The sequence below is a fragment of the Prenolepis imparis genome, unplaced genomic scaffold, assembly GCF_030444845.1.
Source record: "Prenolepis imparis isolate NDT839.2.m4 unplaced genomic scaffold, iyPreImpa1.0 SCAF_4, whole genome shotgun sequence".
NCBI lineage: Eukaryota > Metazoa > Arthropoda > Insecta > Hymenoptera > Formicidae > Prenolepis > Prenolepis imparis.
Window position 1 is genome coordinate 11,560,472 of NW_028141162.1, and position 12,455 is coordinate 11,572,926.

The 12,455-nt window shown below is 31.1% G+C and overlaps 2 protein-coding genes and 1 long non-coding RNA gene across 4 annotated transcripts; 1 reads left to right on the forward strand and 2 right to left on the reverse strand.

The window, feature by feature from the left end:
* Positions 1-295: 295 nt before the first annotated feature.
* Eif4h1 (eukaryotic translation initiation factor 4H1) lies at positions 296-3,563 on the reverse strand. 2 transcript variants are annotated; one of them, XM_083035594.1, is made up of 5 exons: positions 3,498-3,563; positions 2,420-2,587; positions 2,083-2,333; positions 1,671-1,901; positions 296-1,536 (listed from the first exon to the last, which is right to left on the reverse strand). In XM_083035594.1, exons 1-5 carry the CDS (start codon positions 3,527-3,529, stop codon positions 1,394-1,396), a joined length of 825 nt encoding a protein of 274 aa, XP_082891720.1. In that variant the 5' UTR covers positions 3,530-3,563; the 3' UTR covers positions 296-1,393. The 2 variants fall into 2 exon arrangements, with proteins under 2 accessions (XP_082891720.1, XP_082891719.1); XM_083035593.1 differs by lacking the exon at positions 3,498-3,563 and adding an exon at positions 3,044-3,449.
* A 516-nt stretch (positions 3,564-4,079) lies between these two features.
* Positions 4,080-5,743, reverse strand: LOC145934818 (uncharacterized). Its single transcript, XR_014425112.1, has 5 exons — positions 5,602-5,743; positions 5,128-5,311; positions 4,798-5,029; positions 4,545-4,721; positions 4,080-4,439 (listed from the first exon to the last, which is right to left on the reverse strand). It is a non-coding gene; the product is annotated as an uncharacterized LOC145934818 (long non-coding RNA).
* Positions 5,744-7,068: 1,325 nt separating this feature from the next.
* Positions 7,069-12,370, forward strand: Mybbp1a (MYB binding protein 1a). The gene is made up of 10 exons (XM_083036908.1): positions 7,069-7,267; positions 7,407-7,601; positions 7,684-8,082; positions 8,185-8,768; positions 8,890-9,002; positions 9,076-9,599; positions 9,714-10,466; positions 10,540-10,788; positions 10,866-11,302; positions 11,409-12,370. The coding sequence occupies exons 1-10, from the start codon at positions 7,160-7,162 to the stop codon at positions 11,830-11,832; spliced, it is 3,786 nt and encodes a 1,261-aa protein (XP_082893034.1). The 5' UTR covers positions 7,069-7,159; the 3' UTR covers positions 11,833-12,370.
* The last annotated feature ends 85 nt before the right edge of the window (positions 12,371-12,455 follow it).

The following is a 12,455-nucleotide window of genomic DNA, read 5'->3' on the forward strand; positions in this document are numbered from 1 at the left end:
AAAAATAATATTAATTATATAATATATATTTATTAAATATATATATTTCATATATATATTTTTAATAATAATAATTATATATATATTGCTCACATATACATATATTTTTTTTATTTATAGCATCCATGAAACAAATATATTTTTATTCATCTACATCTAAAGCAAATAAAATTTGAAATTTATAAAAAACAGTACTTTTTATCTGAATTTATAGTATATTTAGAGATACAGTTTACAAAATATGAATACGCATTGCATTATATATATTCACAATTACAAATTATATATTTTGCATATTTTACTGTAACTGACATAGCTTACTCTAATACACTGCACAGATACGAGGCAAACAGCTACTTTATTCAGGAAATAGTATCATATACAAGCATTGTTTTACATAATATTAATTATTATTTCAAATTCTCGTTTTATTTGCTATTTTTACGACGTTTTGCAATTCAACTCTTCAACGTCATTGTTAGCACAGTTAATTCATTACATAATTATTAATATATAATAATAATAATAATCGGCGCATTCCCTTTGTATCGTTCCCAGTAGAATGTAGAAATTTATTGAATCACTCGCATGTACTATATTTCACAATCCATCATTCGAGTTGACGAAAAAAAAATTATTTAGAGTAATATTAAACAATTATATACTATTATATATTATAACGAATGGTATGATTTCTTAATGATTGATACACACAATGATCAGTGTATGGTGAAAAGTAAAAATTCTATGGAAGGAAATGAAACCAGTGTATGATCGCCACTTTTCTTTGTACTTCTTTAAACGCGCGCGCGCGGGCTAGTCTCAAGCAGATAAGAAATACTAGTATAAGATGAAATATACATGCCGTGACATTTTTTTATATTTGTGATAGTTTGTACACATACCCTCGATATTATTACAGACACAAAACCCAACATTAAATTGACACGAGTATTAAAATGTACTCAGCTGTGTAGTATCTTAATAATCATGGTTTATGTATATAAATCGCTATCACTATTGGAGCATGCATTGTGCATACACACCATTTTATGTATATTGTAGTTACAAGTATTCTATTTTCATTGAGAATTCGCAAAAAGTTAATTTAAATACAAAAAACATTAGAAGAAAAATGTTTATTCTTAATTAAAAATGCGCAGAACTTAGAAAAATTTTAATAGATTTATCGTCTATTATAGCATACCTTTCCTGCGGGTGACCCCTTGTAAGAGTTAAAAAAAGACATTGCAATTTGATTGTACGAAGAGTCGCCACTAGATTTTTAGGAAACTATAAGGGAATCTTGGATTAATTTAAAAATTTTGTCAACAATGTTTCTTTCCCTAATTTTTCTTTAGGGAAATTGCGACTATTGATTGTATCATTAATTTTACTTTTCCATCGGTTCCTTTTTTTCATCTCGAGGCTTTGCACCTCCATAAATGGAACTCGTTTTACTCGATTCTGCGATTGCATTCACAGGTTCCTTAACGGTCCTTGGTTTTAGCTCCAAACGTTTTCTTCCAGATGTGTCTAAAATAATCATTAAATATAAATTAAAGTAACATAAATGTAATAAAAATTTGCTTTAGATATGTAAAATAAGATATATAAAATAAAATTTTTGTTGCGCATATGTCTATGTATATTATGCCATATCTACATACCTGGAGGGGGAGCATCTGTTGGATAAAGTTCGTCAGGGAAGGGTTTTCGTTCCGGACCGCTTGCACGCAATGGAGGTTTATTACTATATGATCTGCTAGCTGCACTTCGTGGCCAATCACGATTTCCACCTGTTTCGTCATTGAATTGGCCATAATTGCCTCTATTACTTCTAGAATCCCATCTATCATTACTTTGCCTACTCCCTCCTTGTGGGCCTCTATCGCTGTATCCTATATCAATAAAAATATTGTCATTTTGTCATTAAGTATAAGATTTAACAAATCAAGTCTCATATAACAGTACAAGAGAGAAAATTCTCAAGTATATATAAACATTAGCATTTGCATATTTATATGCGTTATAAAAAAATTTTATCAATATATTCTATCATTTATGTTATGTATCACTTACTGGAAAATGTAGATTTGCTATCGAAATCATCGCCGAATCCACCACGACCCGAATCTCGTCCTTTAAATCCGCTTCCACCACCGCTACCACCACGACCTCTTCTGTCAAAGCCACCACCTCGATCGTTTCGTTTTCCTTCTGCTACATCAATCTTAATCAAGCATTTATCTACTTCTACCGCTCCATCCATTTCCAATGCTTTTTCCAAGTCACTCAAGTCTTCGAACTCAACATAACAGAAGCCTTTAAATCTATAAATAAGATAGAGGATTAAACATTAATACAATTAATATATACTGATACAACCAATATATTTTCTTCTATAATTAATACTCACTTGTCGGTATCTCTGTCTTTAACCAATCTGATGACTTTGACATTAAGTGTCTCAAAGATTTTGTCAACATCGCCTTGCACAATTCCATTTGGCAAATTTCCTACATATGCCGTATATGGTGGTTCAGTTGGTAACGGTTTTCTGCTACGGTGACCACTAGAATAATCTCTGAACATAAAAAAAGATATTTTTTTAATCAACAAAACATGTTTTAATTATTTTATAGAGTGCTTAGATATATTCTATTATATACATCTATATTTTATAAATCATTATATCTGTAAAGTACAATTACATTTTTACATTCTTGTATTTAAAATTTAATTCTCAAAAGTTGAAGAAACACAACAAAGTATATTATTACTATAAATATTCATGAATACACATCGGTATAATTTGTCAAAATAACTTTGTTAATAGTATGTTAATAAGGAATCAATTTCTCAATATATTAAACACATCTGATTGCTTCTACAAAATCACAGTGCTAAACATTCATAAATTACTACATTCATGAAAACAATTCAGAATACGTAAAGATACGCTCTTTCGTAGTTCAGGTTTAGATTGAAAAAGTGTAAACAGTACAATTATGAAAGCAGATGGATGTAAAATAAAATATACAAATAGAGGCTCTTCTCATGAAACGAGAATATCAATCCTGTCATTACTGCCTCGCACTCGACCGCTTCGCCGAAATTCGCGAATCACAATGCCGTCGTGCACATCGTGGCCGATCGCTATCGCGAATCTTTCAGAGTCCCTTCTCGCGCGTCCGCCGTTCCCGACTTTCCGGCCTCTTTACCGCGATAATCGTCGCGGATCCCGACGCGTCGTGTTGGACGGTAAAGTTCGATACCGGCCAAAATAAAGCCGCGTGTCGACGGTCGTCCCGCAAGGTGTTGCGCCGCACACACTCGCGCGTATCTCGGCCCACCTTAACCTTAAAATTACGAGATACTCGCGAGAAACGCGGGCATCTTCGACGGCTAGACGCACCGCTTAGACGTCGCGAGCGCACCGTTGTCGGAGAGCCTTCTGTACGGCTGACAGAGCCGTAAATACGAGCGATACTTGCCTTGAATCGTCGTAACTACCTCGACCAGCCATATTGAATGCACGGAACTGACCGGGACCGCGTGAGTCGAATCAGTCACCGTGCGAGCGCATCATGGCGCTCTCGCTAATCATTTATTGAAACGAGAGATTTCGAACCTACGCGCGCGCAGGAAGACCGATTTAATGTCTCGATTCAAATCGGTATAATGACAGATGCCGATCTTACAATACCATGGTTTAGGCTTTTATGTAGACGGGCTCGCTTAGCAACATATAAATACATTAGGCGCGAGGGATAAAAACCTCGACCAATCACGAGGCTGATAATAAAATGTACGTAACGATACGTCTTCCTTTAATTTTAATTAAACGCGTCATTGGCTAGTACGGTGTATACTTGTATACAGATCGGACGTCCAAAAAATTAGGAATTAATTAATTTAACTAAAGATTAATAACTTCCATTATATTAGCACGGAAGAAATAACTTTCGGAAGGCAAAAACTTTGTCAATAATTCCCTTAAATATAGTTCTATAGTTTTGATATTTTCCATTAATCGATATAGTTTAATTTATGCAAATTTATCGAAGGATGATAGATTTCCTGTGTCTCTAAAATCTTTAATTAACATAAAACGCTTTAATTACAAACCTTAAATCTACTACTCAAACTTTTTGAGATTTGATAATGTATCAATAAAGTAATGTAATAAATATAAGACAATTGATTGGACGCATAATCTTTTTTCAACACCTGATGAATCTTTATGTATTGGCATTCTCTCCGAAGCGTTCCTTCAACAATTCCACGTGACGTATCTTCCGCTCGATATCATAGTTGAATTGCGACAACAATCTGTCCACCAGCAATGCGTGATACTCATTGACAAATAAATCCTGACTGCTGTACACCTTCACCAGGGTAGAGATTATGTCAGACACCTTGCTACGTTGATTTAGCTGAAAATATAAATTCTATATTTAATACTGACGCTATACAATACTGAAGCCAGCCAGTACAACACACAGCTGCTTTCAAAACGTGACTAATGAAATTTCGCATACCGGGATTGACAGGATCCGGCATTCACCTTTTCCAATCCTCAGTTTCGCTGCTGTTTCGTCCAACTGTTGTTTAGTTGCACGTCCTTTACCAATTCGACGGCCAATTTGCTCGGCGAATCTTCGAGCAGACAGTTAACGACAGAACATACGATGTCCTCTCTGCTTTCCAAATAACTCCTGAAGAAATAAACGTATTCGACAAATCAATATAGGTAACAAACAGACACATAAGAATCTATATGCGAGATCTCACTTGATAGGTTCCATTGACAGCTTGACAGCTTCCAGAAGAACCTCCATTAGATCGAGATACTTGACAATTTTTATTTTATCTTTTTATAGCGGCGATCTATAACCGGGGTGTTCACGCCGGGATGTAAGAGTCTCGTTTTAATCGCTTTCTGAAAATTCCTAAGATCCTTCCATTGAGCCGTTCCTTCCAGGCAAATTCAGATCATTCACCGCAGGTTGTGACTCAAGATATTCTGGAAAAAAGTATAGCATGCAAATACATGTTTTTATGAATTAAATATATATATATATATATATATATATATATATATAGATTATATAACATTTGTACCTATTATTATGTTGCATAGATGATCGATCCTTATCTTGGTGTATGTTTCATATAAAAAATAGAGATAATTTCTATTTAAATTTATTTATGGCACTACACAGATTTCATCACTAAGTGCAACAGTTTTCAAAAAACCACCAAAATAGATTCTTATTCGCTAACTCATGACAACAGTTTTGAGCCACTGTAAAAAATAAAACATTACATCATAGATATTACTATCATTATTATAATTATTATTATAAATTATATGAGATTAATAAAAAGAGAGAGATAAAAACGTTCACATGTTTTCTAATAAAATCTATTATGACTTGTCAAATGTTATGTCGCATGTGTGTTTTTTGAATCAGATGATTCTTCTAATTTGAATTTATATCATTTCATATTAATATATTAATCTAAACTTTATAATATATCAATAACAAGTCAATTGGTATAAAACTCTATTCCTGAAGAAATATATAGTGTTACCTCACGAATAATAGAATGCAAAAGTAAAAATAAATAAGTGTATTTTTCAACATTGCAGAGGATTAACGACGAAGGGGTATGATTATCATTCAAGACTGTACACTCCAGTTCAATTACTTCTTCACGAAATGGTTCAAGCGCCTGATCCATTCCATCACACAGCACATATCTATAGGTCAGAGTGACACATTCTGCAAAATATAAAGAAATCGAATTATAAACATAGAACAATTATGCGATTTGTACTACATATTTTATCTCAATATTTCTGAGACCTTTTGTATTCTCACTGTTCACTGTGTGTATAAAGTTTCATATGACATTGCATTCCTTCTAATGTAATGTCTAATATTTTATTGAGTTACGCTCATTCCCCAGGATATAGATATTTCATATCAAGATCTATAGATTATAAGAGAGATTAGTAATATATATAAAACGATAATATATAGTTATAGTTAAGATCTTATTTTTATTGTGATTATGATAAATGTATACTTACATCTGTCTCTATCATCTGCAGGTTGAACATCCCCAAAGTGACAATAAAATCTCAGGCAACATTTTGAGAATCAAAGATATCTGGTGGTAAAAATTTACTTTAAACAATTGTAATAAGTCTGTCGATTCGATGCACAAATTCAATTTCACATTATATTTGAACAAGATAAATAATCATATATTGTATACAAAAATATTTATTCAAATTATATGTATAAATGATATTTACAATATATATATATATATATAATTGTTTATCTTAAATCTTATAAATGTTATGAAGAAGAGAGCGTACCTATTTTAAACGTAGTCGCTCATTCTCACTTTATTTCTATTATCGCTTTATCATTATTAATTTCAAATTATATAATATAATCAAACATCTTGAAGTTGTTCAATTTGTTTGTAAACATTATAGCTTTGGAAAGCTCGAAATTATAACCTCTGTTTATTTTGAAAAACTACATTGTCGCCACGGTGGAGCATCTCAAAAGCTACGAAAAATCTCATACTCTACAGTCGGTAAATCTTGCAATAAATCTTGAGTTTTTCAAAACCTCTTCGCACAATATGGTCTCCTAATACATACTTCTTTGCAACATATGTTTTGCTATTAACTTATTCGCCTGGCGACACGGAGAACATACTCTATAAAGAAGTATGCATTCGGAGATTTCAGGCGTATTTACGAGCATTTTACGAGACATAAATGTATATGTTTATGTATATGTACATGCATATGTACATGTGCATATGTAAAATGACTATCAGTCGTATAATGCGAGAATTAAAAGTAGACCTACATTTTCTATTAAAAATTGCGAATGATATATGGAAATTATTTTCTATAACAAAATGATTAATGAGTTATTAATTTTTATAATTAATGCGTAACAAAGCAAATAAAAAAACAATTCATGGATTTATTTGATCAACGTAGTCTTATAGAAGTATCTGAAAATCAAGATGGCTACCGTAATGCGTTTCCTATGTATCGCACGATATGCACGTGGGGAAAGTAGTATCGAATCATCCTGAATGACAAAAAATTAACAAGATGAATTCTCTCATATTGGATAACTTCAACAAACTGAAGAATAACAACGAATCTGTAAGATTAAATGCTGGAGTCACGTTACTGAATCATTTATGTCAATTAAATACGGTAAGTTGATTCATATAACCTCACGTATATTGAGCTATTTTAACTTATACCTGATAATGCGGAAATGAGAATCAGCTTGTATTAAATATTTAACAAATTATTATGTCTACATGACTGCAACATTGATTTATCTTTACAGGATCATGATGACAAAGAATTAAATTATGCACTAGTCAGACTAGTGCGTAGTTTAGGATCTTCGCAGACAGTTGCGAGAAAAGGGAATTACAGCACATTGACAGTTTTCTTAATGATGCATCCTGAAATTTCGATAGAAAAGCTTTTATCCATAACCAATACTCAATTGCAGCCAATTGGCAAAAATTCTAAAAGTGTATGATTTTTATTGTAACTTTCTTATTTCAAATTTTTATTGTTATTTTATAATATTAAAATGTTAATTTAAACTTTTGTAGGAGAATGCTGATATATACATGGGACGTTTACTACTATGTGGTGCATTAATAAGATCCAAGTTACTCATTCAAAGTACCAATGAGATACAACAACAGATTACTGAAATTCTTTTGAATGCTGGCAAACAACGCAATTATCTATCATTTATCTCTGCCATATTTCTCCGTGAATTTATTATTCAGCTTGATGTTGAATTTATGGAGAAAGTTGTTTGGTCCATTGTCGAGAAGGAAATTGGCAAGCCATGGTCTGAACAAACTTTGGATACATTTTATCTACTGCTTGTTATTGGAGACAAACATCCATCTCTACTTGATCAGAAGTTTTTAAAGGAGCGCTTTGGTGTGAAACAGATTATCTCTAAAGAGTCTATGGAAGATATTGTCAAAATATTAACGGTATGTCATTAGGAAGATCTAAAAAATTTTTAACATAGATGAGAACAAATTTGAGATTATGTATTACTATATAATACTTACATAATTTTTCTATTATTACAGGCCTTACCTAGAATTGCTTCTTATCAACATCCAGTGTTCAAATTATTTTGTGAAAAGCTAATATTGACTGAATTTATAGCAGACTTTTGGAAAGCCATTGATAACAAATTTACAAAACCATCAAAGAGTGATGAATATATTGCTACAGAACTTTTACGACTTTTACTTTCTAATATCACAGATAAAACTGTGATTCCATCATTATTATCACCGAATCTCTTGCAACACATGTTAAAGAGATTTTCTAACTGTAAAAGGAATAATAATGATGAAGTTTTAATAGCATTTAGAAAAGTTTTAGATTTGGTGATATCTGCTACAAATGATAAAGATATGAAGACAAAAATACAGTTAAATATATTGAAGAAACTCATATTACATCCTGGTGATTTAATGATAGAAAAGAAAACAGGTATTAAGGTGATCCAAAAAATTACAGCAAATCTAAAATTAGATGGTGTTAAAAAGTTATGCCAATTATATAGAGATATTATAGAAAACAAACCAATTAAAGAAAGAGAAAATATAAAAGTGGAATTGTGGACAAATGCTGAGCGAAGTTATGCAGCACAATTATTAACAAGGTAAATACAAACTTAGGATAGTTAAATAGCACAAAAAGTGGCAATACTTTAGTATGAGCAAGTAGCTTAAAACATAACTTAATATCTATTGCATTAAACACATTTCCTTTAACTGGTTTAGATTGATAGGTCATCGAGAGACACTCTTAGATAAAGAATGGAAGCTTGCACAGCTGACATTTCTGTTCAATTATGGGTTGTGCGAAGTGTCAAATGTTGGAATAGAATTAGCACGTAAGTATTTTATATTTTCCCAAAATTTATTGTTTATTTGTGTGCTAAAATATATTTAATTATTATTTTTTAGCGCAATTTAAAAATTCTTTTTATCGTGCTTTGGATCATAAATTGCCAAAGTTGAACGACGTGCGTAATTTATTAAGTACACTCGTTCATGATGTGAACTCCAAGTTACTGTCTAATGCGATACAGTTAAGATCACCATTGAATGATGCAGCATCTGATGCTTGGAGAAGAGTAATAGATTTGATTGAGAAATTAGAAAAGAATACAAAAAATGCAATTGCTTTACCAATATTTCATACAATGAATTTACACATGAGTCTACAATTATTCTTAGATCCTGAAATGGCAATTATGTCAATTAACGAACTTCAATGTTGTTATGAGAGATTAATTAAAAAGTCCAAGGGACATAAAAAGCTCGATGCAACATCTACGCAAGAAGAACCACAATGGGTTGAAGTTATAGTCGATCTTTTATTATCCCTTTTGTCCAGGAGTAATCATTTATTGCGTTCATTAGTTGATAGTGTGTTTCCACATATCTGTCCGTATTTGACTTCATCTGCTGTTTATCAGATATTGGCTGTAAGTTGTTACTTAATTAATAAGAAAAGAGTTGTTAATTTATTAAGTTTATGAAATGAAAAGTTCAAAGAAGTAAATATGTAACAATTTAACTTTTATATTTTTGTTTTTTAGGTACTAGATGTAAAAAATAATCAAAATCCACTTACCACAAAGCAAAATGATAATGAAGATTCCTCAAGTATGGAAAGTGAATCAGATAATGAAGAGAAAGAAAATGCTTTAAATAGTGAAATTTTATCAGAAGAAAGTGGATCCGAGTCTAAATATATAAATAAAGATGAGAATGATGACAATAACGATGATGATGATGATAAGGAAAAGGAGAATGATGATGACGATGACGATGACGATGACAATAACGATAACAATAACGATAACGATGACGATGACGATAACGATGACGATGACGATGACGATGAAACAGTAACTGATAAAATAAGGATGGCAGTACGTCAAGCTCTAGGTGATGCTGCAACTCAAACTGATGATGAAGATATTGATGTAGATGAAATAGGTGAAGAAGAAGGCAAACGTTTAGATAAATCGTTAGCAGCAGCTTTCAAGCTTTTACGAGAGAATCGTCAAGTTCGTTCTAAAAAACAAGAAAAAACAAGTGAAGCATTAACACATTTCAGAATTCGCGTTATAGATTTATTAAATATTTATTTAGGGACTTGCCCATCTATGGCAGTTGCTTTAGATATGATTGTACCACTTTTCGCTCTCTTAGAATTCTGTATAAAGGATCCACATCAGCAACCACTCAAACATAGAGTTCAGACTTGCTTAAAAAAATTATCAGGGATAAAAAAGTTTGAAAATACCACAGGTGTTGATGATACTTTATTAACAACAGTGTTGAAGGTAATTATTTGTATTATTTGTAACAATTAATATAAAAAAATATAAGTTTGCTGATTAAAACACTCTCTTTAAGGCTGTAATCGAAAAAGGAGAGCGGTCTGCTTTGATCTGTCAAGAAATAAGCGAAAATTTGACAGAATGCTGTACCTTTCTTGTAAAATGTATGCAACAAGCAAACCTATCAAGCAAAAGTGTTATAGAACTTTATAGCAAAAACTTAACTACATTTATGAGAAAAAGGGACTGCATACTTTCACTTATATTATTCAAGAGTGTTTTACAACTGTGCTGGGAAGATAATTGGCAGCTAGCATTTCTATTGGTATGTTTGTTAAAGAGATATTATGTCTGACAATATATGAATATCTTTTGTTATAATATTTTATTTTGATTATTTAGGTAAACTCTGCTTTTGATAGCAATATCCGATTCTTCCGTAGAAGTCAGGCGCTTGAGTTATTAGTAATTTTATATAGGAATAATCGTTTGTTGAATATGGACACAAACTATACCGACGTGAGAAAAAAATTAGAAACAATGCTTTGTAAAAATACCATAGACATGTGCAAAGAGTTATGCAATGCATCTGTAAGCGATAATGGACAATTTATTTTGTATAATGATACTAGTGTACAAAAGAAGGTTCTACAGAAATTTGTCTGTCTTCTCTTGGCACTGTTGCACGCTGTTCATGCACATCATTTGCCACAAGCATGGAATTGGCAAACCGTTAAGATGACACTTGTAACAATGTATGAAAACCAAAGCATTTTTTCCACGGAAATGAAAAGTGCATATAAAAAGTTTGCAAAACAGATAGGAATTTCACTCGATGTGTAAGTACAAGAATACAATTTATAATTTCCAGAAATTCTCGTTTTTATATTTTATATATTCAGCTTGAAATTGCTCTATATTAATATTTATAATTTTTGTCATCAGGAAATCAACAAAGAAAAATAATCAGTCGAATGGCTCAACTGATATTGCTTTACAAAGTAATGGGAAACAAAACAACGACATATCTGAAAATGGAAAAATCAGTGATTCAGAAGAAGAAAAAGAAACTGTACATAGTAAAAATGTACAAAAGAAGAAAAAGAAAAAAAATAAGAAGGAGAAGCAATTATTAAAGAAAGAAGCACGTGAATTACGCGGAAAAGTAATGTCTAAAGATTTAGAATTGTTTAAATTCAGCACTGTCAATTTACCAGAAAATGACATAAATAAGACAGAAGTTTGTCAGAATGGACATTCACATAACAAGCCCAGAAATTCAAAATTAATACAAAAAAGAAATCATGATAATGCAGTGGAGGAAAGTCGTGAACCTAAAAAAAAAAAAAAAAGTATCATTTGTGTTTAATATAACTTTAGATTTGTCAATACAATAAATGATAAAATATTTGAGAGAAAAGATATGAAAATTAAGATAAATATGTAGATATATTGTATATGTCTGCTTATTTTGACATTGGCAAAGTATTTTTGTATGTAAAAGAAGATCTGTGTATATATAAATCTAAAATTATTGCTTTAAAAACAAACACGTAATTAGCAATATCTTGAAATTTCTTTTTTTGTAAAGCAAAACTAATTGAAAACTTTTTCTTTATATATGTCATTATCACTATCTTAATGAAACAATTGATTTCAGTTTTGTGTATCTCTGATATCTCTGATCACATTAGAAAAAATCAAATCTATACATTTACACAGATAACTTATACATTATATATGTTGTGCGCTCTCAACTATTTTATATATAATCACATTATATATACATAATATTTTGTATTAATCTACTTTGAATTTATAGAGTAAAATTATTGTAATGACAAATCTTTTCTTTCAATATAACTTTGTACAGAGGGACAGAGAGAGAAAAATGTATAAATTGTAATCTATCAATTTTAAATTGTTTTAATTCTGTAAGATAACTCCATCTATTCTCTCCTATTCCTTAGTAATATAGGAATGTGATTTTAG